Genomic DNA, 27,563 nt, shown 5'->3' with positions numbered 1-27,563 from the left:
CCCATCATTCCCTGGTTACCAGGTCAGGCCTGATAGCTCTGAATGCAAGAGAATTTGTTATGAAGAATTCTTCTCAGATGCACACCAACTCATTCCTCGTTGTGATCAGTGCTTGCAGGGAGCAGCAGCTTTAGCATTCCCTATGGTGTTTTTGTATTTGCAAAGTGCCCCATGAACCCATATCAAGTCCATTATAAAAGTCGCACTATTTATGTAGCTATGTATAAGTTTCATGTAGCCAATGTGCTATGGTCACAAAGATGAATGAGGCACTGTGCATCTTGGAAACAAAAAACTCCCATTGTGTGTGTCATACAGAATTTCCCCAAGAAACATAATTATTTGTAATGTGTAGGTAGAACCTAAATTGTGTCATGAATTTCATTTTTCTACATGGATAGGTTAAATCTTTGGGCACTAATATAAAATTTGCATTTGGATTGCCACTTGTCATATTTCCACATGTAATGTATGTGCCATAAAATGCATACATGTGAGATGACTGTACATGATGCACAATATTTTATTTTGTTATTTAGGATATTTTCTATCCACGTTTTCAGACCACAAAGTCAGTACTGTTGAAAATAATGCATACAGAAACCTTAGCATAAAATAAGCAGTTAATTAAATCAAGCAAAGCCAGAAAACCCAGCAAAGGAGTGTCTGCAGAATAATAAGTAGTTAAAAGCCATCAGTTCAGTATAGATAGCATGTTATTACAAATACGTGATTTGTATAATGCAATTTACATGGATGAAGCTTGTATGCATATAATTTACATATGTATTCTGCAGACCTCAGTATGAGTAACAGTAGAAGATAGGGACACTATGTCATTGATTTAGAAATTACCCCACTCCAATTTGCAGGACACATACACACATAATACCTCATTGACCATATTCTTGACTAACACCATCACCATTTTAACAGGATTTAGCTTATTGAACCCATTACCTCTCTAGCCAGAAGTTCAGAACTTGATGGAATGTTTATCATCATCAAATGACACGTGAAAAGTAAAAAGCCATAAATGGCTTACGCCTACAGTTTAAAGGAGGTAGCTAAGCTCTAGTGCTTGAGATCAATTCATGCCCTCAGTCTCTTTCTGTTGCTGGTATGCAATTTTTCAAAGCTGACTATAGCCTGAATAGCTAGTCAATTTATATTGCTGCCTATAATCTACACATTTTTCAAAGGACTTTAATAGATATTTACATTATATGTCTTTTGAGGGATCTGTTGATTCTCTCTATATATATATTAAAGCACAAAAACATTTTATATCAATAGCAGTAGAAGTTAGTGGAGCAAGTATAACTGAAAGCATCTATTCTGTTTTCAATGGAGTGGGATTAATACAAAATTCTATATTGAACCCCTTTTCTCCTCTAGAACCTCTATTTTTGTTTCTTAGAGCCAAACTTCTAATTCAGAGTCATTTCTGAATTGGGAATGAGGGCTGTTTACACAAAATGAAAGCCTTTCTTTGATAGCTTTTGTTTTATTATCAATACAGTAAATGTGCAACCATTTATTTCATTATATCCACAGCTCCATTCTCAACAGTGTATTAGTTTGCTCTGTTCTTAGCTCAATTTGGTTTCCTGACTTATCAGTTGATCTGTGTGGAAGAACTGTGACAAAACAGAATTTTTTATCACTTTTGGCATACCAAACTTCATTATGCTTTGAAAATCTCAAATATTAAATGATCTCCTCACCCACCTACCTTTCAATGAGGCCTGTTTGTCTAATGAACTGCAGAAACCATCAATTTCTTCCTTTGTTTTGACTGATCAAAATAAAGGCCTTTTTCATATGCACAGCTTACCACAGATTTCCCTGTGGTCAATCCCTGTGTCTTGGAAATGTTTTCTGTGAAATCTTTCCACATACCTCCTTTCCCCCTGTCATTTTGGAGTTTTTTCCCTCTGGCCCTATCCGCACGGACCATGCGAGCAGGGGTGCACTGGCATAGTCCATGCTGGTGCAACCCCCCGGGGCTGTTTGCATGAATGGCTCCGCTGGCCCAGCAGCCAGCGGCATGGCATCCACTCTGGCCACACCACTCCTGGTGCCCTTTTACCTTTTGCCAGCTCCCATCACTTTGTGGAGGCCAGGGGACACACACCCATGGCCATAGCGGTGCCTCCGGGGTTGGAGGCAGGTGGCGTGTTTCTGGCCTCCACAAAGTGACTGAAGCTGGCAGGAGGTAAAAGGGCACCGGGAGCAATGCAAGGAAAACACCGGTTTCCCCCTGATGCCGTTCGCTCATCAAAGATTCGCTCATCGAGAAAACACCATGGGGGGGGCGGGATGCCGCCTCTGCTGCATGATATTCTCCCCCACAACAGTGTTTTTACCAGCCCCATGCCGGTCTAAATGGCCTGTGCGGAATGGGCCTCTGTCTCTTCATTTGCATTTATTCCACATGCTACTGCTAAAAACATATTATTCGTGATAGACATAGGATGTCATCTGTAACACAGAAGGTCAACCCTCCCCCTTATTTACTTTTCTGCAGGCACTCTGGTGTTACCATATGGTTATATTTTGAAGCAGCAATTCAAAAATTGTAAGTTAAGAATTGTAGGTTAAGAATTAAAAAAGGTAAGTTAAGAAATGTCTTTTAAATGAACACTTTGAAATAGTCAGAACAATACAACTTTCTTCTTTGACACATAAGTGCAACAAAGAGTAGAAATGATGTCTTAAGTTCAACTAAGTAATTGGTTGTCTTTTAAAACCCCTTCACAGTGAGCAAAGTCCAATTTTCAAGTCTCTCCATGTTCCAGAGCCCCTTGCTACTGTTTTCTTGATTGCGGAACAAACTGGAACCCAACTTCTGTCTTCTGCTTAGGTATTACAGCCCTTATTCAAGATAGTAAGAGCTCATAAAATGTTGTCAAGCATCCTAGCAACCAGTCTTAACTGCTCAGATCCAAATACTTTTTCTGTCCTATTGGATTAAACCATCTATCTCATGGGGGTTGCACTCAGGAAAAGAGATGCCATCTAAACATTAGGAAGAACATCCTGACAGTAAGAGCTATTGAACAGTGGAATGCGCTGCCTCAAAGGTTGGTAGAGTCTCCTTGTTTGGAGGTTTTTTAACAGAAGCTGTATGGCCATCGGTCAGCAGTGCTTTGATTGCATATTCCTGCATTGCAGGGGGTTGAACTAGATGGCCCTTGTGGTCTCTTCTAACTCTATGAATCTGTGATTCTAGATGACCTTCAACGGGGAGGATATTCCAAAGGCAAGGTAACACCACAGAAAATACAATGCCAAGCCATCTATCTCACCTCTGAAGGCACAGGATCACAGAGAGCAGGGCTTGAGGGATATGTGTGATAACAAAAGCTGGATCCAGATACGACTAATGTAATAATCTGCAGACCTTGTTACCTGTGGGTGTTGGGAGCAGCCAAAATTGGTGTGTGTACTCTGATCATACAGCAAGGCAAGGGAAGCAAATGGTTTTGATGAGTCCTATATGTTTAACATGAAACTGTCTTAATATTTTCATTATACATTATCATTGATTTGGTGCTCTGCTTTAAAAACATAAGAAAAGTCCTGCTAGTTCAGATCAGTAGTTCATCCAGTCCGGCATTCTGGCCAGCATTTCACAGCCCCTGAATAGGGAGACTCCCTTTAGTCACTGTGGCATAAGAAGCTTCTGTCAGGAATAAGTACCTAGCAGTATATTATAGAACTCAAACATCTTCAGTACCTTCCTATAACTTCCCACCTTTATTTCATCATGCTGCATTTGACCTGTTCAGTTTTCAATGAACTTGTCCCTGTATAGGCTTTCATGCCTCTTTCCCTGCTGCCAGTACAGTCTGTTTGCTCCCTTGTGCTATCTTGCACAGATTGCTATGTGAGAACAAAAGGGAGAAATAGAAGAGAGCATAATTATCACATCCCCCCCCCCACATAATACTCACTGCTCACAAGCTGTGAAGGATCATCTATGTCACCAGTGTCTCTAGCCCTTTGTGGCAGCTAATGTTTGCAACACTGATTTCAATACTCTATCCATGTATTTTGGTGTTGAGATTTTAACAGCAAATGGAACTGCAGCCAGGATTCACAGGCTAGTCAGTTTTGTTTGCTTCACATATTACATGAGTGACCTGCCTTTTTCAAAGTCTGCTAATAGATATTTGCATAATTTATCATTTGAGATGTCCACTGATGGACTTTGCATAATTAAACACAACAAGAGCAAAAGTGTCAATACACTGCATGGTCAGGTCTTATGAAGTTTGTTATGGCTTTCCTGTGTCCATTTTGGAAATGGAAATTGGCTATCAGTCATCGATTTAAAATAAAATAAAATAAAGGAACTGTCACTTTAGAGCTCTGGAAATAGTTACTAAAAATCAGATGCCATATGTACAAGCCCTAATAAATCATTGGATTGCCTCTCTGTCAATTTTCCACCTACAAGTAATAAAAAAGAAAAAACTGTAATAGGTATATTTAATCTTACAATAGCCAGAGATATAGCGCTCCAGAGAAATATTCTCATGTGGTGTGAAATTCTCTTCATATCTCATGTGGCTCTACTGATTGGGAGTAAATGCTACTGAAGTAAAATGAGTTTAGGACTGTAGCCTAAATTTAGTGAACTTCAAGGGGATATGGCATCCAATGAGTGCATCTAGAATGAAATCTGCTGTCATCTCAAGGGTCAGGCTTTTGAGCTCACCACAGTGGCAATCTTGCCACAAAGCCTTTGTACAATTCCCCCAATGACAGCTATCCCCATAACACCTTTTATTACATTGCAGAAGTGGAAACAAACAATTAAAACAGCCATGTTTGCCTCAATGATGCATTTTCCCCTCTCATGTGCAGAGCTGATTATTGCCCAAGAATATCAGTGTATTCTAAGTAGTAGCATATTGTATGTGGCTTTATTCTGTAACGTATTTATTCCAAAATCAGTTCTATTTTTCATTCTTGCTTGTTATTTTCATTACAACCATGTTGATCTGGGTATTCTTCATCCTGGTGGATGATATAAAGGTTCATTGGTTTCACAGCATGCCTTTAATAAGATAATGCTTCCACCAGTTTGGTGTTTCTACATGAAATGCTTTCTTCTCTACACAGATATGTAACCGATGGATGATGCTAATCAACCCTGCTGTCAATAACTGTCAACTGTGACAGAGCTGAGGTTCTGGTTGGCCGGATAAACCTGTCAATGTGAAATAGGGTGGATGTCTGCTGAATATTTGCAAAACTAATGCCTGAGAGAAAAAAAACTTCAGCTAAACGTTTTGTGCCACAGCATATTTGATGCAGCTTGATGCTTTCCCCCTGCCACGTTTAGTTCCAGCACTAAAATTACTTATTCAAATATACCATTTTCCTGAAAATTCTTTTACTCATTTCATTTCTTTTGGGTGATCATGATCAACAAATAAACTTTTCCTGTGGCCACTAAATAAATATTTTATGCCAATTAATTTAGTGGGTGAAATAGAACATTTCCAGTATATCTGTTACATAGATGTGTGCAATGTAGTGGTCCTATTGATGATGTTCTTTTCAGCAAACCAGAATACCTACCCAAGTTTGCCTCAGACTTCTTCCTGTTTTTCCTTGTCTTGTAATTACATCCACAAACTCCCTTGATAAATGCCTGTGTGTGTTAAGTGTCATTGGAGAGATGCAACCAATACTATAACATAAGGGAGTGGGTGAGACAAAGAGCAATCCAGAACTCGCCAGCTTGCTTCAGAGTTACAGAGTTACAGTTGACAGATTGAGCCTCAGAACTGCCCTGAGAATTCTAAGGTCTGTTTTAGTGTCAGCTGAGCCATGGAAGCATGTTGCTTAATTATATTTATGACCTATTTATTTACTTAACTATATGCCCCTCCTTTCTGCCCTGATGAGGGCCACCAAGGCAGCTAACAGATTAAAAGCATATGTAAGAAAATCACATCTTAAAAAGCATTAAAACATGTAGTTTTAATGAAATTGCATGAATATGCTCACTGCCCATTACGCACGTATGATTTGTGCTTAGATGGAGATAGTAGGGCAAGTATTTCCTTTTAAATTATATCATGTGTTTATTTGCCTTTTTAGGCCCCAGTCCTATAAAGTGCTTCTTGAAATGCTAATTATACTAGTGTCCAAAACTGGTTAGGGGCATTTTTAAAGCACAATAATAAAAGCTTGTATATGCCACAGATTAGATAAAAACAAATTGAAGAGGATGCCAGCATGGTTAAACACAGAGTTTTATGAAGTGACAGTATTAAGAAGAATGAAGTAGCATAAACTTCTGTAAAACAAAATAAATTTGAAGAGCATATTACTAATAACCAATGATGCTACATAATTTCAAAACTGGAGGAGTCAAAAGCATGCACTGCTACTGAGTTTGGGAATATTTATGATCTGAAGCTATTTTTGATTTGGAGCTATTTATTATCTGAAGAAAGCTCTCTATGAATTGCTGTGCAGCTCATAAATCAGTTTGACCCATTCTGAAATAGCAAACAGTTTTGTTCAGCACTTCTTTAAATACATCAGTGGCAAGAGAACAGCCACTGAAGTTGCTGAATTGTTAGCTGATCCACTGTTTGAAAGGATTCTTACTGGAATACATGGAGATTGTAAAAGTACTGAGTAAATTCTTCCCTACAAAGATGGTTGTCAAATATATCAGCTTTCATCTGATTTGAGAGTGGGGATTATTAAGAAAGATACCGAAAATAAAATATCCAATATTGTAATAATCTTGCATGGTTCCATGATGTGGCCACATTTGGAATACTGTGTATAATTCTGGCTGCCCTATGGCAAGAAAATAATATTAAGCTGGAAAATATTCAGAAAAGGCAGCCCAAATTATCAAGATGCTGATGGAGTTTTCCTACATGTTACCCAAAATGGTACGCCCTCTTTCTTTTTAGAATGGGGAATTAGCAGGGCACAAGCCTTAAGTTGCAAAAGGGGCAACCAAGGTCTTTGCCACCTGAGTTTAGTGAGGTCTTTATCCTTAAAAATCTGCAGAGAGTAAAAAACAAAGTTTAACTATTTTTATTAGGAAAATAAAATAATAAACACACACACAACTGGTAAAAATACAGGCACACAGAGAATTCAGGAGATCCCAAGGATTTAGAAAGAGCTGAGGGGATAAGTCTGGAAAAGGGTAGGTCATTGTGGGGAGGGTAATAGCTACCTGTCTTAAAGAGGAAAGAGTCCAAAAGGGCAGAGTCCAATACCCACGCTGGATTCCAAGAAGATGAGGTTAGGCAGCACCTGGCACAGTGCGACTAGACTGAGTGTAGTCCAAAAAGGGCTGAACAGTGAACTGCTGCCTGGGAAACCAAGATGTAAGAATATTTGGATCTTCAGCTGTATTAAGAGAGCTAATCTTCCTAACTAAAGACGAGTTCCTTTCCTCCAGGGGACAACAATGAGGTAGACAATGGCATGATGAGTCAAAGCCAGGGAGCATCCAGCAGTTGGTTAGATTTAGGTTGGAATTGATTAAATCACAATTCCAGGGTATTCCAATTCAAAGTGAGGTTGAGTGGTTCCCAGTTATGGGGCAGGAAGGGTGTGATAGGATAACCGAGGTAAGAACAGCTGGCAGGCAAGCTGATTGTATTAGGCTGGCATTTATTTATTTATTTATTTATTTATTTATTTATTTATTTATTTATTTATTTATTTATTTATAGGCCCCCTCATCCCCGAAGGGCTCGAGGCAGCTCACAACATGACTGTTTCCAGAACAGTAAATCAATACAACATAAAATCTAACTCATTAAAATTCAACAGCAATTAAACAAAAAATACAAATTAAACAACAAGGTTGGGTAAAAACACACACACAGGCGCCCAGTCTAAAGGCCAAAAGAGATGGGAGGAGAAAGCAGGGCCCAGGATGGAATCAGGGCCCTACCAAGATGGGAAAGGCAGCTTGGTTCCAGTTTCAATGGGGGGCAATAGAGCCGCAGCCAGCCCCTCCAAAAACCCGGTGGAATAACTCCATCTTACAGGCCCTGCGGAATTCACCGAGGTCCCGCAGGGCCCAGACAGCTGGAGGTTCTTATGTTCTTATGAGGTAGAGCATTCCACCAGGCAGGGGCCAGAGCCGTAAAGGCCCTGGCCCAGGTCAAGGCCAGCCGCATTGTTGCAGGGCCAGGGATCACCAGCAGTTCTACCACAGTCGACCGTAGCGGCCTATGTGCAGGGGCGTAACAAGGCAGCCCTGGGCAAACTGTAGCCCTAGGCAAAACCTGAGTTGGATCCCTGCCCCCCCCCCCATGGGTGGCCACTCCACCCAATGCGACTCAAATTTTTTTTGCACCAGGGGACATTGGTGCCCTACAGGGGGGGTGATGTTTTTGTAGACATATCCAGCACCAAAAAATTCTCAGCATATCATCAGGATACTGTTCCTTATGCTACCCCACCCCAAGTTCTAGAGTGAGGTTTGGTTCAAGGAGTCCAAAGTTATGGACTCCCCAAAGTTGGGTGCCCCATCCCCCCATTGTTCTCCCCATGGGAGGACTAATAGGAGATGAGGGCTACAGTTTTGAGGGTTCATAACTTTGGCCCTAGAACCAAAGAACTGCACCAAACCTGGGGGGTATCATCAGGCAGTCTCCCTGGATGAGACCACATGAAAATTTTGAGACTGTGCCTTCAGAATAATGTCCCTCTCAGCCTGCACATCCCCATGGACAGCAATACAGAAAACTTCAATGCAAAACAAAAGATTCTTGGGAGGCAAAGATTCTGGGATGTTCCTCTGCAGGGGGGTGTGTTTTTGGATGGTATCAGCACCAAGAATTTCCAGGGGTATCATCTGGAAACTGTCCTTATAGGTGTTACCCCCTGAAGCTTTTGCTATGGTAGCCAGTTTGGTTTAGGGGTCCAAAGTTATGGACCCCTCAAAGGGAGTACTCCATCCCACATTCTTTGCTAAGGAGATGGGGGTTACCCCTTTGAGTGGTCCATAACCTTTGGACCCCTGAACCAAACTGCAATCTTCAAACCTTGGGGTGCCATATGCAATGACAGTCTCCAGATGATACGCTGTAATTTTGGTGCTGATATGTCCAAGAATGCTCGCCCTGTAAGAACATCCCGAAATTCTGCCCAAGAATCTTTTGTCTTCAGCATTGAGTTTTTCTGCATTGCTGTCAATAGGGAGTTACGTAGGCTGGGAGGCCAAAGCACATTTTTGAAGGCACAGTCTCAAAACTTTCAGGGTCTCATCAGGAGACTGCCCTAATGATTTCCCCCAAGTTTGGTGCAGTTTGGTTCCGGGGGGCCAAAGTTATGGCCCCTCAAAACTGTAGCCCCCATCTCCTATTAGCTCCCATTGGGAACAATGGGGGATAGGGGCACCCCTTTTGGGAGTCCATAACTTAGGACTCCCTGAACCAAACCTCACCAAACTTGGGGGGTAGCATAAGGGCAGTCTCCTGATGATACGATGATCAATTTGGTGCTGCTAGCCTAAAAACTGCGCCCCCTGCAGGCCAAAAATTGAAAACCACTAAAAATACCCAAAAACGAACCCAGTATTTTGATGCCCCCCCACAAGGTGATGCCCTGGGCAGCTGCCCACCTTGCCCAATGGGCATTACGCCAGTGCCTATGTGGGACATAAGGGGTGATGCAGTCCCATAGGTATGAGGGCCCCACGCCGCGTAAGGCCTTAAAGGTCAATACCAACACCTTGAAAACGATCCGGAACTCCACTGGAAGCCAGTGCAGGCGTATGGCGCGATAGCACAGGGGAGTGATATGTGAGTCTAGATAATCCACCACCTGGTCAACAGCCGGGCCGGCCGCATTCTGGAGCAGCTTCAGCTTCCGGATCAGTCGCAAAGGAAGGCCCGCGTAGAGCGAGTTACAGTAATCCAACCTCGAGGTGACCGTCGCATGGATCACAGTGGCCAGGTCAGACTGGGAGAGATAGGGAGCCAGCCGCTGTGCCTGGCGAAGATGAAAAAATGCAACCTGGGTAACATGGGCCACCTGGGCCTCCATTGATAATGAAGAGTCCAGGCAGACCCCCAGGCTACAAGCCAGGGACATCGGGGCCAAAGCAACCCCTTCCAAAACAGGCGGCTGGAATTCCCTCGGTCTCTCCCCCCGGCCCAGTCAGAGGACCTCCGTCTTCGTTGAGTTGAGTTTTAACCTGCTCTGCCTCAACCAACCAGCGACCAACTCCAAACAGTGCTGTAGAGCTGCAGGGGCAGAGGCCGCCCCCCTCTCCATCAACAGAATGAGCTGGGTGTCATCCGCATATTGGTGACAAACCAGCCCAAAACTCCACACCAGCTGAGCAAGGGGTTGCATGTAGATGTTAAATAAAAGCAGGGAAAGCAAGGCCCCCTGAGGGACCCCACAACTAAGTGCAGATTTAGCATATCTGTGTGAGTAAGAGAGCAGGTGTGTAGTTTCCAAGGGCTGTGGCTGTTGTCATCACAATAGCACTATTAAGGCTTCCGGAAAGATGCAGCTGGCCGGTGTGCATACTAATAAGGGACAGAGGAACTTGTCCAGACAGATCCTTCCTATTGGCACCAAAAGTCCAGGCCCAAGATCTGGCATCCATCTTGGCCTCTACTGTCCATTGCACGTTTAGAGGTAACGCGCTGTCCTTAAAAACAGCACACACGCACACACGTCCTTCCACAGCTAGGTTTTTAGTTTAGAAAAAATATGTCTACAGAGATGGCAGGAAACTTAAAAAGCTATGGAAAGACATGGAAAAGTAGAGAGATTGTTGTAGGTTTTCCAGGCTGTGTGACCATATTCTGGTAATTTTTGCTCCTAATGTTTCACCTGAATCTATGGCTGGCATATTAAGAGGCATGTCGCAGTAATATGTGTTTCTCTCTACTCAAACGTAGAGAGCCTTTTTCCTCATTTATAATTTCTTTTGGACAGATTTTTTTTTACATATAGTACCACCCTTCTTTTTTCCCAATAAGCAGTTATTATTAAATAATAACCTTTTTCTTCCTAATATGAGTCTTTTGCAAGCAAATTAGATTACAATGGTTCTTCCTCAAACAATGAAATGTTTTCCTTCTCTTTTGGGGGGAATTTAATCCATTAATATTCCATGAAATTGACCTTACTTCCATTTCAACAACAGAAAATTGTCTTATCAGTTATATTATTTCTCATTTTTTTCACTAAAGTTTTTCTCTGTGACATTGTGGGGTGATAATGTGATGGAGGTATATGTTTTGTCTACCTCACGGGGAGGGGGGAGGCACATTTGCATGTGTCTGAGTGGCATTCATACTGTGCAACGGAGAGAAATGTACCTTACTTTGATGTGCCTGTGAAGATGCCAGCCATAGATGCAGGTGAAATGTTAGGAACCAAAACTACCAGACCACGGCCACACAGCCCAGAAAACCAACAATAGTCAGTTGATTCCAGCCATGAAATCCTTCAACAATACAGAGAATTGTTTTCCTCTCTTCCATACCCATGAGACTTCAGGTTCAATCAATAAAATTGCTTTGTAGTAGGTTCAGGACAAAGAAAGTGAGATGTTCTCCAAACCACCTAAAATTCTTATGGAATCTACTGTCACAAAATGGCTATTGTACATGTTAGCCAAATGGAACTGTCAAGTTCAGGGCAGTATGCCTTTGAATACTAGTAATTAGTGGTGAAACAAGGGGAATAGCTGCTGTTGCCTTTTAACCCTACTTTTGGGATTCTCATAAGCACCTGACTGGCTGTCTGGTTTGATCTAATGGAGTTCTTCCTATGTTCTTATAATAGCTTTTACTAAAGGAGCATTGTTAAGAATGTGCAGCATTTAAAATTCTCTGTGTTTTTCCATGGCTTTTAAAAATTCTTTGGTATTATTTAATTTTAAAAAACTAGCTCAGCTCAGGCATTATGCAAAACCAAAGTTTAATTAAATTGATTGTGATTAGTGTAACTTTCTGAGTACAGGCCACTCCACTACATACTTAGTTATGATTTGTCAATTCAGGATCTAAAGTCAGGTTCTAAAACTGGCTGATGAACTATGAAAGCATTTTATTTGTAAGCTAGCTCAGGCAGGTTTCCTGGAGAGGCAGCATAATATTTTTGTAAAGAAATATTCTAAATAGTTAGTCCTAGTTATCCTAGCTTAATCCTAGTTTAATCTTCTGGTGATTCCCTGCCAGGCAGAAAGAAGGAAATGAAACTACCGGTAGTATTTTTTTTTCAAGCAAACCAAGATTTGAGTGATTATTCATGGGTTAAATCCTGGTTTCACAAAGTTAAAATAAATCATAGATTTGTGTCATTTGTGAATTTGTACCTTTCTGTATTTAATCTTTTTGGTCGTAATAGTGTCTTTAACACAGTTTACAGAGTAATACTCGTGTAATATCTATGATGGGGATAGAATTTACAAAAACATTAAGATTAACAGTAAAATTCAACAAAATGGTCAGATAAAGTAGCAAATATGTTACTAGTAGCAAAGGCCGTTTCCGCACGGGCATTAAATGGCGGCCTGGAGACGGTAAAAACGCCGTCTCCAGGCCGCCATTCGCACGGGGGGTGCAGCTGCAACGCAGCCACGCCGCCCTTGCGCCGCCCGCCCGGCCTGAAGCCGGCGTTTCGCCAGAGCGCTTCCCAGCGCTCTTTTTGGGGAAACGCCGCCGTGAAGCCGCTGCCGAGCGAACGGCAGCAGCTTCACGGCGACTCCCCCACCTGGCACTTACCTTGTCCCCGGGCCTCCGGCGCGTTGCCGAGGCCTGGGGACACGCCCCCCTGCCCTGCGCCGCTGGAGCAGGCGCGCAGGGCCAGGGGGCGTGTCCCCAGGCCTTGGCGACGCGGGGACATGCCGGGTCAGCCAGGCGCCGGCGTTCCGTGGCGCCGGCTGCCCGGCTGTTCCCAGGACCGTCCGTGCGGACGGTCCCAGCGTCGTCGGGTCGGCGTCAGAAACGCTGACCCGGCCATTTCCGCCTTCGTGCAGAAACGGCCAAAGTGAGGAAGAAGAGCTTCAGGCTGCAAAAAACCAAGAGGTATAGAACCAAAAGTATGTTGCAGGGAAGGGGAGATTGCAATCTTTGGCTCTAACAAGTCTGTTCTGCAAAACTACTAATGAGCTTGTGATGGTGTTGCCAAGGTCCCCCCCACCACCTGGTGTTTATCACTGCCACTCCAAGGGGTGATAGGAGAAAAATAAAATTAAATAAATGGCCATCAGCAGATGGCATGACATAACCTCCAGGACAATCCAGAAATGATGTCATATGTCTCTAAGAATAGCCAAAAACATTATGTTTTTAACATAAAGTTTTGGCAAATTCCTAGGGAAGTGTGACATCACTTCTGGGTTTTCCTAAAAATGACAATGTCACCAGCAACCAGCCATCCCCCTGGGGTTGCCAGCTCTGGTTTGGGAAATACTTTGATATTTTGGAGGTGGAGACTGAGGTGAGGTAGGCAGAGTCCACCTTCTAAAGCAGCCATTTTCTCCAGGTGAAATGATTGCAGATCAGTAGTAATAACAGGAGATCTCCAGACACCACCTGGAAGTTGGCAATCCCATATATCCATTTCCCCAATCTCCTGCTGGTTGCCCCACTGGACAACCCTAACTTATGAAGGGACTGTAAACACTGAGCAAGGCCTCACTAGAAGACCTCAGTGTAACAGCAGTTTCATGTTGGAGAAGATTACCTGCCAGTACTCTGGTCCCAGGTCGTTTAGAGAGAGTTCCATGCATCCTGAAATTTTGTTACATGCCACAAATAATTGTCCAAAAATATTTGTCATTGTCCCAACATTAATTCTCTGTGATGTCAGGAAAATTTGATAATAATTATAAGATAATTGAATCCTTTAAACATATATAAATAACTTGCAAATTACTTTTGACTAATGTAGGCTTTGTTCCTTGAAATTATTTTCTGCAAGGAACTAACTGGCATCAAATGTAAATTTGTTCTTTCACTCCAACGCACTCTAACACAGAAGAACAAGGGAGAGGTATTGGAAGAAAATAGGAAATGTTTTCATTCCGCAATGGAAACGGACTTCATAAGTAGGCTAATGATACATCTGATTTGACTGTTATAGTGAGCAATAAAAATTAACAGGAAATAGGTATATGTAGTCTATCTCACTTCAGTTCAAGAAAAGTTTGGTTTTGGCCAGACCTAATGAGATCATCGGGATCAGGTCAGCAGCCCTAGCATTTTAAATTATTAGTAATATTTTCCCTTCTTAATTGCAACTTCTAACTGTAGAGTGATATTTAGCAGATGTCTTGAATGCCTGTCCTGTGATCACTTCCAAGTGCTTAGGCCGGTAGGAGTGGCTAATCCTTGAAGCTAACAGCAGGCATTTCTTTCTAGCCACAGAAGCCATGCCCCCACATTCCTGGCAACCCCCAAAATGCTCATTAAATTTAATGACCTTTTTGGAACAGTTAAAAACTTGCAGAATCAGGATCCTTGTCTTTCCTATGTTAAGAACAGGACTTTTAGGCTACTCAGTTGATTACAGCAATGTCTAGCGCTTGTTTATATAGTGAGGTTCAATTGCTTCCTACTTACAGGTACCAGGAACACTGCATTTTACAACTCATGCCTGCTGGTTTGCAATGTATGATTGTACCTCTCTGTGCAAGAAAACACTAAGCCAGCTTCACAGACTGAAGTCTGAAACCTTGAATAACCTGTATTACAAAGAGCAAAACAGATGTTTCCAAGTGTCTCATAGTCCATGTGCTTTTGTTTGGCCGCAATTACTTCTACAAGGTTGGGTCACATGGATTTGGTTTACCTCCTGTGTCAGAGAAGGCTCTTTGCAACAGAGAAAAACACACTTCATAGAATGGATCTATGGGATCCAATTTGAAGTATTCTTCAAGTTGGTTCTATATCCTTCAAGTTGGTTCAATCTATCTATATATATATAAAGCTAACAGTGTTTTTGTTGATGACAGTATACCTCAGTAACTCCTGGGCCAATTCCTCTAAAAATTCCCAGCCACTATAGTCAGCCAGGCGAGAGTGTTTTTAGATGTTCACATACCTGAAATTTCACACCTGGCTCAGGTAAAACACCTTTTTCCTGGCGCTCCATGGTGAAGGACATGCAGCTGCCTGTGTGTAACTGTCACCCTTAGAATGTTCGTGCTGCTTAGAATGTTCACTCAGACGGTCAGATATGAGCAGTGAAAACAGTACATAGGAAGTAACTCGAGTGGAAGTGAAACACATACACACACATACACACGAGAGAGAGGGAGGGGAGGAAAGGGACGGAGTGGGAGGCATGCAAGGGAAGAGAAGTGAGAGAGGGGAGACAGTGAGGGGTGGCATGCAAGGGAGGGGAGGCAGGGGGCCCAGCATCTTGATATGACCCACCCACCCTAGCAGAGGGAAAGGGAAGGGAAGGAGGGGGAGAGGTGGCATGCAAGGGAAAAGAAGTGAGGGAGGGAAGAGAGTGAGGGGCGACATGCAAGGGACGGGACGGAGGGGCCAGGCACCCTAGATTCCCTGAATACTGCAGTTACAGTTAAGAACACCAGGCACGCATTACTCAGGAGTAAGCTCGGTACAGCAACTGTGACATACTTTGAATGGCAGCTTCGTGCCCCTCAGAGGGTTTCCTCAGAAGCGACACCCATTGCCACCAACCAAACTTACTCCCAGGTAAAGGATCATGACCAGCCAGCCTAGATGTGTGGGAGGGGTGCCTTTCCATTCCCCCCCCCAAGGAATGCGGGAACACACATCAATGACATCGCACAGTATCAGACTCCGTGTTTGCATGAGCACGTACTGCTGGCCTCTACAATTGATTTGCTGCTACTGTTCCTTTCCCATTTCACCACAATAAGCCACAGCAATGCATGGCTGGGTCCCGCTAGTATATATAAAAATCTATCAGTGCGTTTTTCTGCTGACAGGTAATCTCCCAAACTACTGAACCGATTGCTTTGAAATTTTCACACAACGTGGCATTTGCGTGCGGCCAGGTTTCCATACTGTTTCCACACCTCCTGTTGTGTACATGTCACAACTGTGCCAGTTATTGTGTACAAGCCACACCTGTGACAGTTGGAACCACAGTTCTGTTCTGCAACAGTGCCATCTGCTGGCCATCAAAGCAACACCCTCTGATACAAGGGAAACAACATGCCTTCCTTGAAAACTGCTGCCATCTGGAGTGAAAAAGATGGGGCCCACCATCTGGACATGGCCCACCCACCCTAGCGGCGGAAGGGGAAGGTGAGGGAGGGTCCAGGGGTTTGCTGGACCAAACGCTCTGGAATTTGAACACAACGTAGCTCATGCCTCCCAGCGTGTTTTACGCTAGATAATTCGCCTGCAAGGGAAGACAAGGGACAGGACAAGCCACCTGCACATGGCCCACCCACCCTAGCAGAGGAAGGGGAACATTAGGGAGCGACCGGCTGGGTTGCCATGCAAGGGAGTGGGAGAGAGGGAGGGGGGGCCAGGCACCCTAGATTCCCTGCAATCATTGTGCAATGACACATGTTCGAACCATTCGCTTCCACTATAAGCAGTGTTTCCAGATTTTAAAAAAGGAATGTACAGTTTGGCTTATAGAGTGCTTAAGAATGTCAGACTAGTATCTGGGAGATCTGGGTTTGAATCCCCACTTGTGCCATTCATGCACTCTGGTGACGTTGGGCCAGTCACATACTCCAGCCTAGCCTATCTCACAAGGTTGTTGTGTGGATAAAATGGAGGAGATAACATTATAAGCTGCTTTGGGTCTCCATTGGAAAGAATAGTGGGATACAAATGAAGTAAATAAAATAAATTATAACCAGCTTCTGTGTTCAGGTTCCTAGTTATGTGTTCCAAAAAGAAAAAAGGGGGAGGGATTGGCATTTTTATCACCCAACAGCTGTTTTGTTTGTTTGTTTCATTTGGGAGTTAATAGAATTTTATTTTTCCTCATGAAAATCACCACACTTTGCTCTGGCAGTAATATGTCAATGTAAACATAAAAATCACTGACAGGCTTTCTTACAATGCTACCCCAAAGAATGCTTAAAATTCAGCATACAAATAGAATGAAACTATGCCATGTGAGAGTCCTGTGAATGATGTGTGAGTCTAGTTTTGTTGCTTTCCTGAAGACATCTTGCACACTATCGTGTTGTGTTATTAATTTTATTTCTGCCACTGACAACAATGCCTGGACAGAACACAAGCCCTTTATTGGAAAGGCTACATTAGGTAGGATAGAACAAAAAAAACCCTTTGGGTTGTTGAGCAAATTGTTAAAATGTTTCAACATGGCAGCTTAGTATTCAGGGGAAGACAAGAGAATAAGACCTTTTTTTACTGCTAGACTATTGATATATTTACTATTTATTCATCATGTATTTTAAAAGGCAGCCTGGCTATCATTTTGTGTGTCAGCTGCTGCTCCTGAAACAAAACCATACAGGGCAACAGACACAGATAAATATCTCCCACTATTCATTTTCCAACTGCTCTCTTCTGATTTAAATTCTTCCAGTTAATGATAGAATTAACCATTTTGATTCTACTTTGCTATCTAGTGCTGACATATGAATGGAATACCTGCCTTCCCGTTGTTTAAATAAGGATTTGAGCCAGTAAACATTAGCAAGGAGCCTTGGACATCTAAACTCTGCTCTTGTGCCTACATTTCTACCTTTTCACCCTTGGGTTTTAGTGGTGGAAGTCCTCAGTATTGTACAGTTTTATGGGTTTCTTATATTTATACCTCACTGTTTTCAAATGATGGCAAAATCATTAGTAGTATACAAGGAAGTCATGGGAACATTGTGTTTTAAGTCTAAAGACAAAGGGAGCTAGCATTCAAACTGCTACGTATTAATCATGCATGCAGCTGCATTAATAAATAGCAACTGTCTGCCACCAACCAGTTATTTTGCAGAAAAGGATTCATTAGGACCCCAGAAGTGCTTTATGAATTCTATAAGCATGACAGTTTGAGGGTTTTCTAATTTCCACTTTCATTCTAAGAGGCATAATCTTTCATTCTTCCCATTTGTCTGCTACCACCACGTTTGAAAATAATTAGTATTGGTCATGATGTCAGGATAATGGATCATTTGGAAATTGTTGGTACTCTTGGAAAATGGCACATTTCATGGTTATTACCTTGTTTTGAGGGCTCCTTGTTTTGGATATGTAAAAGCAATTTCAGCTAGTGATACCAAAGGTGATAAAAATGTAATAACAGTAGTGCAGCATCTACTGTAATTTAAGAGCCTGTTCCACCAGGTTGCACTTTTCCTTAATTTTCTCACAAAGCTGTCAACCAAAACAGACTCTTTGATCAGAGGGGAGCTCATCAAGTTACTGAGCATCACCATAAAAGTGCTTGCATTTTCCTCCAAATGGACGTCATATGACTTTTATTCTCCTTGTGATAAGTTACTCAGGGCCACCATGAAACAAATTCATGCAACCTATGCATATTTACTCAGCAGTAAGGATCTGGCCAGGCTATTGCATGTTTATATTTCTATTATATACAGAGTTAAGTCAGTTCTAAGCCCACTGATTTAGAAGGGTATCACTGTCAGAAACTTGCACTTCAGTCTCAGATGTTACACTAAAATCAACTAATTGTGTTTCCCAGTGAACGTATTTAGAACTGACACTTCAGGCTTTGGCTGACAAGCCACTTATTTAAGAACTGTTGTGTTAAAAAAAAATTCCCAGAACACACTCTCTTGTTTCGGTCAATTTACAGCTATATTTTTCTGACACCAGGCATCCCTTCTGAGTATGAAGCAACTTCTTCTTTTTCTGTGGCTGGATGGTTGTACTACTTTTATAATCATAACAGGAGAAAGGGGCATTTACCATTAGATGGAGCAGTCGAAAAATCAGAAGAGGTTGACAGGTTTGAGGCCAATGAAAAATCCTTAGACAGTTACACCTTTAAAAGTGCCACAGTACTTTTATTTGACCAATGCTCATATCATTTGCTGGTTTGGGGAGCCCTGTGTATAAATCAGGTAGCTGTACAGCTACATCACAGTGCACATTTATTGACACAGATATGGATTCCCAACTGCCTGTATTTGAGGTTGCCAAATTTGCGGAATTCCTGGATATCTGGAGACAGTGCCTGTAGAGGATAGAGTTTGAGGAGGAGAGGGAGCTCAGAGGGATGTCATGCCATCGAGTCCATCTTCAAATGCTGCTTTTGGGTCATGGAGAACTGTTTTATGTGATTTGGAGATCAGTTGTAATTCTGGAGGAATTCTAATTTCCACCCAGAGTCTGGCAGCCTTATCTGTAGCGCAATGTAGATGAAGACTATTTCCATCCATATGTCCCTGTGCACTAACTATAGTCATCAGGGAGCATCTGTTGTCTAACCCACCCCTTGAGGTGGCCCATTTGACACTGACTAAAGCTTGGGTCTTTTCTATCATGGTTCCATCTCAGGGTTTCTTAAAGAGGGAGTGGGGGCTACTTAGAGATCTTCAGGAGGTGCTCCAATAAAGCCTGTTTGCCAGGGCTTTTGAACAGGTTTGAATGGCAAGTATCTTTTAAGCAGGGAGTAGGGAGGGGTTTGGAGTTCACCATTTTACCTTTGTTTAGTTGGGGATGTTTTAACTATTGTTGTAATCTGCTTTGAATCACAAGAAAAGGCAGGTTATAAATGTTTTAATTAATTAACTAATATTATGAGCACCATTATAAAACATACTGCTGCACAATTAAATCAACACTGTTATCTAGAAACAAGAGTAGAGAGTAATTTGTTGACCACTTTAGACAAGGAAAAGGCTCTGCTTTTCATCATCCCCTGTACCAGTTCAGTAGACGGTGAGGTACCTCAGGAGAGTACTTCCCCATGCTGGTGGATTGATATGGGGAACCTTAAAACCATATAGAACTTTAAAAACAAACTGGATTTAATTGTATTTGTTGGGTTATTTTTATGACTGAGACATTACAATATATTTCTATTTTATCATGAGACATTTTTATATCCTATAGATCCATATGCATCTTATTCCTCAGCCCTTTGGGAAAAGCGTCATTTACATGTATCTTCATCATTAGGCTTGACAAGTACTTGTCTTCATCCTTTAAAATATCCTAGGTATTCCAATCTCCTTTTATGATTGGCTTTTAAGATTAGGAACAACTGAAGCCTTTGATGAATCTTAGCATTTGTGATAGAAAGTCTGTGTGATCCCTAGATCCTGAGGCATTTGCTTTTGAAGGTAGTCAGGTGAGTTTCTGTAACCTTGGCACAGTTTCCTCCATAGTAAACTTTTTGATGAAATCTTCTTTGACAGCATGCATATAATAATTGCTTGTGTGCTTATGATAACATCTTCACTGTCTTTAGTCCTTTGAAAGTTATTATCTCTAGATGATGAGAGAACCATAAGTTCTGCAATCTTGAATAAGAAAAAAGTGTTTGATACCAGATATCTCCAAAAATATTATTCAAGATACACTGAATTTAGTCAGAAGGCAAGTTTATGAAGTAGAGGAAATACTTTGAAAATGCAAAGGTCACATTTCCAAATTATGTTTGGAAAGGGCTTTATTTTTAGAAGGTTTCATAACTACTTAGTAATGCTTTCATAAAAGTATTCCTTAAAAAACAACTAAGATATCATTAACTAGCAAAATATTATGATGGGTACAATGGTAGCCCAATATGTTGTGAGAATGGCACACACGCATACACATAGTGTTTTTAAAATGTATTCACACACATTGTTTTTAAAATGTATACATTTCTATTTTTAAAGTATCTGAAAGACTGATGGTAAAGTTAATAATACAAAACGGTAAAACGTGTTTTCCAAATGTACCTTTGGGCCTAGCTGAGTCCTGAGTCCTTGAGATGAAACAGTAACTGGAAATTAACTGAAAAGTAATGTCGTTCTTGCTAAATCACAAAAGTGCAAAAATCTTCAAATAAAATATGCTTCTGGAAAATGCCATGAGGCCCAGAGAAGCATATGCATTACAAATATCCCTGAGCATTCAATATATTTCTGTGGTACTTACTCCAAATCAGAATCGGAATGTGATGGACAATTTTATCCATGACACGCGTGTCCTAAATACAATGTTTCACTTTTCCCAGAAGAGAAGATGGTAACCACTTATTTATTAGAGAGAAATATGTGCACTAAGGGACACCATTAGAGCAGGGGCTCCAAGAAAGCTTTCCCCAATTCATTTTCACCTGTGTTTGTATAGTGCATCTGAATAGATTCTTGTCTTTTGGGTTGTATTCTGGGCAAAGAAAGAGTTCACAGGTCACTGATAATAACAGTCTCTGGGGAAAGGGGGTTTGTCTCTGATTCAGTGCTACATTCTCCCAGGTATTCACTTGTGATGTGTCTGATATTTAAGAGAGGAAACTTTTTCCTTTCTTGTCTCACAGATAATTCCCATCAAAGATGAATAAAACATTGCATGCCTACTAAGCTGAGCTTAGGTTTCTTCAGTGAAAAGATGGCCCTTCCTGATATACTTTATCAAACACCATGTATTAAATTTTTAAACAGAGACTTACAAAATGCCCTGTTTGCACATCTAACCTTCTCCCTTCCCCATTCTAAGCAGCTGTGCATACCTTTACATGGAATCATCTTTGCTATGAAACCACAGTAGAAGAGGAAATTAACTTTGTAGTCCTTTTCCCTGGAAAGGTTAACGGCAGATTTACCTAATGTATTATTTAGCACTTGTTATGTTAGTGCATTAAGCAGCCAGAACTGAGAGGGAGGCTTTTAAAAGCCCAGGGCTTTTCTTTATGTATATACAGAGAGGGGGTGGGGAGGGAGAGAGAACATTCAATTTCCTTGCCTTCAATGTTTTGGTTAAGTCAGTGCCTGAACAAAATTAATTAATGCATTCAAATCTGCCCCATTTACAACAGCCAATCGAGTTACAATAGTGGCTGCAGCCAAGTGAAAGCATAGAATAGATTGAAGTGAATGAGATCTTTATTTAATCAGCTGGCCCAAGAGAGCTGAAGTGAACGGGCTGGAATGATATAGGAGGTGGTGAAGAAACTGTGCCTTTACCACAGTCGAAAGGGAGAATCACATTGATAGGGGGTAGATGCTTTCAGAAAACCATGTGATTCTATTGTTTATGCTTCATTTTGTTTAATGACAGTCTTAAAAATGTCCACTTTTCATTAAACGTTCTCATAATGCTGGGAGGCAGTCCTAAGTATATTCTGCATACCCTTTTTCCTTTGAATGAGCCTGGGATATCAGCACAAGGAACCTGTGTATTCTCAACTATGAAGCCGAGGTAGCAGCCTTTGCCTTGCTCTCCCCTTCAGCTTTTTACCCACTGTAAACTTTGACTACATCCTAGAAGCCATTAGTCTTCTGCAGATGAATGTTGATATTATGATAAAGTCAAGGGGAGCACTGGATTTCTTTCATGATTTATATGGCAGCAAGGTTGTATTTTCAAATAAAATCAACTCATTTTTATGATCCAAGAGGAGTTTATTGATAGTTCTCTGAAGCTACCAACTTGCAGACCGTGATCTCAGGTTACATCTACATTTCTGAAATCCTTGCCATCTAATCAGTGTCTGCCTGGAATTCACTTCTAAAATTCAGAGATTAATTTTTAGTCTTTTAAAAAGATTGAATGATTGATTTTGAAAAAAAATAGTCTTTCAAAGGGGTTCAGTGGTATTATAATGTCTGAGTTTTCCACACAATCTTAAGTAGCAATTGTTTATATTCAATATGAAGGAAATGTTCTTATTGCATTTCTTTGTTAATTCATTGATATTTTTGTGGATGGTTGCAGTTCTTTATTTTCACAGCTGGTTTTAGAGGATTGTTTGTATTATATATGGATGTCAGTGGTTTTTAAACCCAATGTTTATTTATTTACATTTTGCAAAGCATTAAAAGTATAATACAAGAAACAGAAAGTAAAAAAAACTAGATAAAAAATTAGAAATAAATGCAGTAAAAATGAGAAATGCATACTGTGGAGAATGGGACTCCACATTGGACTACATCACACAATGGAGAATTTTAAGGCTACTAAATCCCACCTTCATTCTAAGAGATTTCTCTGACAGTACAAGGATAGGAGACAGAAATTAATTGCTGGCAAGTATCCCTACCTCGTTGATGGTTCTCTCAAGCACTTGGTATTTAATACTTGCATATACAAATACTTCTTGCTAGCAGAGATCTATCAAAGGACCATTTTACTCCCTGGTGGGAATGTGAAACTTAGAAGGTGACAAAGATTTGGAAATGCCAAATGCTAGAATGTATCTCTTCTAAATACAGGAAGAGAGGGACTGACCCACAATGGGGTAAGCAAAGAGAGGTGATACATTCCTAGAGGCAAGGTCCATTTTGGCTGACTTCATTTGGAACCCACTCCAGAAGAAGCTCTCACACCTGGGCTCCATCTTGATGGCCACCATTACTGTGTTGAACTAACAAAGGATAAGCAGCCCAGACAAAGATTCACTGTAATTGATGACTTGGAAAGCAGTGTGTTACACAAGTATGGTAAACCATGTGTGAGTTAGTCATGAAAATAGGAGACATAAGCAGCAGAGCCTGAAAACAGCAATGGGGCGAATTCCCCTCTGGAGACAGTGTGGGCTTATGCCAGCAGAACGACCATCCTTGGGGCATTTACCTTGGTGGAGGGACAAATCTGCTGGTGCCTGCCTGCTGTTATGCGCAGCCTCAAGTTGGCATTCCCACATCACTCCCAGCTGCATTGGCATGGTGAGGGGGCCCATTGTTCCCATGCACCAGCAAAGTTGCCAGCAGAGATATGCCCCAATTTTCACGGCATATCTCTATGGGGGCTGGTGAGGTGGGGTGAGGGGGTTTACATTTTTTGGGCTTCCAGAGCCGCAGGAAATTCCTTTGAAGCAGGTGGATCGGGCTGAAAGTGCAATAAGTGCAACGAATGATTACTCTCTTAGCAATAAATATGCTAATGACCAACTGATGGCAGCATAGACACGTGGAGGGTACTGAGAAACTTCTCTGAGAGTTGGGTAGGCACTGGGATCAGCGGATTGGTATACCAACAGGTGGAGACCCAGGATGATTACTGAATGTCTCAACTTCTCAGAAGATTCAAAGTGGAACGGTGTTTATGGGTCAGCAAGACATTCTTCAACACATACAATAAGTGCCTGAACCCATTATATTGGGCCTGTGCGGAATCACCCCATTTTTGGTTTCCTCAAGGATCCTCATTCCAGGATCTTAAGAATGTATTGGAAACCTCACAAGGTTATCTTAAAAGATCTATCTGAGTGCCCATATCTGACCCGTGCTACAGAATTGTTATTTTGTCATAACTTTTCCATGTGTATTCATATTTTTGATGGTTATATTTTTAATGGATTTTGTAAACTGCCTCAAACAGGTTCTTTGGTGAGATAGTATATATATTTATATATTCTAAAGAAATAGATATGTTTGACCCCTGCAAAATTCATTCCATGGGCGCCAAAATCAATGCTGGAACTGCATCAGTGAAATAGGCTATGAGGATTCACTTTCAGATCTGATATACATGGAGAGCCAAAATGATTAAACAAAGCAAGGTCTGCATTTCATGAACTTTCCATGTACAACTGAGTCTTCCTGTCATATTTGGAAATGTGTAGGTGACTATTCCTAGGAGCAAAAATACAGGCTTTATTTATGTATCAAAGCTGGTACTTTATGATACACAAGATCAGCAACGAATATTAAATCCCCTCTTTTTTGTTTGTTTGGTTTTCAGATGATCTCAGAACTAATTCAGGAGATAGGAATGAATCTGATGCAACGGCGAAAAAGGCAGATTCCACAGACACCATTATTGTAAAATTGTCTCCTAAAGAGAACAAGGGCAATCAAGCTATGGACAATCGAGTTTCAACCAGCTTGCTCTTCACTGTCACAGCCATAGCAGTTTTGTGGCACTCCTTGTTATAGCTGCATTACATTGCATTAACTGTGCAAGAATTTCTGCTCACTGTCATTTTATACCTACAGCCTTACCCAAGTGAAAGCAAAGTTAAATGGCTCTCTAAATGGTGCACTCTAGTATTATTGGTATATTAGTAGAAGTGCTAAACATTAGTCTGGGACTGGCTAACAGAAAGCATTGGTGTGTACATGACGTCTGGCGATGGCTCTTGAGAGCATTTTATCTACTCAAGATGCAAAAAGAATGAACACAGAAACCCTGAGTAGATTAAGTTATTGTAATAGATGCAATTAAGAATGTTCAAGTTGTAAATTAATATGTTGGAATTTTCCCCTTTTTACTCATTGGCTAATGGACTGTTGTCTATTTGTCTGTTCTTTTACATGAGTTCTTTTGAATAATCCATTTCCAGGAGCAGTTCAATAGTAAGTTATATCTCTAGGGATCAGCCACTATATGTTATAGCACTATCTACCAGTTGGATAAAATTCCTAAGTGGTAAAAGAAGATTGTAGCATGTTTGAATCTCTTGGTTTTTTTCCCTCCCATTCTTAATGTTTAGAACATAGAAAGCAATATAACAAGCATATGCTGTGTCTAATGTATCGATATAGTTGCCTTAACCATTTAGGAAAAAAATGTAGAAACACTCCCTGATTATTTTGAAACAAGAAAATATTTCCTTTCCCGTGTATTTCATTGCCATATGCTTAAGATTATGTGAATGTCTTACAAATGAAGGGGGGGGGGTATAAGAATGGAGAACCTCATCCAGAGCTTAAAGATGCACCTCTGAGGAGGGAAGTGAGCAACCACTCCCTCAGTCCCATCACAAATAGGTGGTCAGAATCACCACAGCTGACAGAGCTGCCACCTGTTTTGTGAGTGTGTGCTCTCTGCAGTCCAGCAATACCCAGGCTTCTGGCATTGTCCAGACAAGGATCTGGATTAGTATTGTCCTTGTTGAACTGAAACAAATGTTTATATCTGTCTCTCAGAGAGGTAATAGTTACTCCTTTAATGAAGAGGGATACTGATGAACTGTAGATCTGTGAATTACAGTGTGGCCTATATTCAAAGATTATTTAAATTACAATTAATTTTTATTGTGCTATGATAGGAAAAATAAATATGAAAGAAACATGACCTTCAAATGGGGAAAATCAGTTGTTTGCTATTTTCTCTTTCACTAATATTTTAATTTTTCCCATCCTATTTTAAAGAGGGTTTTTTATTTAATAAGTGAAATCAGTGTGTTTTACAGAAAGACAAGGAGGTGCAATTTCACCATTAGATGGGAGAGAACTAATACGTATATATTTTTGACAACTGTTTTTACAATGCCACTGAAAATCAATACAATCTGAGTGGAATCAGTGGTGATAACAGTCATGTCTCAGATTTATATTTACTAACAAAGCGAATCATTCATATGAGTAGCTGTTTTCGTGATACAGAATACTACAATGTACAGTTTTATAAGATATAATGTAAAATATTTGCCTTTAACTTGTGCATGTGTCATGTGTGTAAAAAACAGATCTTTTAGCAATTTGATTCACATAAAAGACATATTCACCCTAGCACTCCAAATCTTGTAAGCAATTATATTTAGAATTGAAATACACAACTAGGCAGTTGTTCCTTGCTGCAGAAGTTCTGATGTGCACACAAATGAGGACTTTTCCAGTGGAATATTCAGTGGCATACTCAATAAAGCATTCCCCATATGTGTGGCATTCCACAATGGCAGAATGTCCAGATCCTTACATAAAACTGAACACTGCCTTTAGCCTCTTATTGTGCTGTTCATTATTACAACTCTGGAGATGTTGTGTCCTTTTTAAAGAAAGGGGATGATCTAGCAAAATTCAAGCATTTTTATGTTCTGTTATTTCAGTAGAAGAATTAAGTGTGCTTTTCACTTTTCCCATTGAAATTAATACGCCTTAGAAACATTTACCTTTCACTAACGTGCCCTGTATTGTAATCTTCCAGAAGATTGATAGGAAATATAAGGTAATAAATTGAAGAAGCTTGGAAAATAAACAGCAAATTACAACCGCCATTTTTTCTAAGAAAATCTCATGATATTTTATCCATTCTACTCTCTGTTTGAAAAGGCTGGCATTGTCTTAAGTCCTTAGAACTAATAACACCCAGTTCTTGGTCACCTCAGCCAGATGGAAGAGTTAGCAGGGGATAGGAGATACGTTACAGTTTCAACATTTTAAGAATTATTCCTGGGCAGCCCCCTACTAGGTTTACTTAGGTCATTGCCTAGGGCAGCAGTCTTCTATATCTTTGCGAGATATAGAGAGGTACCAAGCCAGCTCTTCCGCTATGTTGCACAACTGGCCATGCCCATGGGCTCTGCTTTGGTGACAGCAGTGCACCATACCACTGCTGCAGTGTGGCATTAGGCAGCTAGGAAATCCTTCAGGTAGCAGGTCATGTGGAAAGACCTCTACCTGATACCCTGGAGAGCCACTTCCAGTCAGAATACTGATCTTGATGGACTAATATTATCATTCAGTGTAAGACAACTTGATG

The 27,563-nt window shown here is 41.1% G+C and overlaps 1 protein-coding gene across 2 annotated transcripts in view; it reads left to right on the top strand.

The window, feature by feature from the left end:
- The window catches only part of LOC125437584 (glypican-5-like), a 495,530-nt gene extending 468,452 nt beyond the window's left edge, over window positions 1-27,078 (top strand). For both annotated transcript variants that reach the window (XM_048505298.1, XM_048505297.1), the window contains one exon: window positions 24,822-27,078. In XM_048505298.1, the coding sequence (XP_048361255.1) occupies window positions 24,822-25,015 (194 nt within the window). In that variant the 3' untranslated portion in view covers window positions 25,016-27,078. The remainder of the gene's footprint in view (window positions 1-24,821) is intronic.
- The last annotated feature ends 485 nt before the right edge of the window (window positions 27,079-27,563 follow it).

This window comes from Sphaerodactylus townsendi, linkage group LG08 (genome assembly GCF_021028975.2).
Source record: "Sphaerodactylus townsendi isolate TG3544 linkage group LG08, MPM_Stown_v2.3, whole genome shotgun sequence".
In the NCBI taxonomy this organism is placed as follows: Eukaryota; Metazoa; Chordata; class Lepidosauria; order Squamata; family Sphaerodactylidae; genus Sphaerodactylus; species Sphaerodactylus townsendi.
The sequence above is the reverse complement of the archived record's forward strand: the minus strand, read 5'-3'. Positions and strand labels throughout refer to the sequence as shown.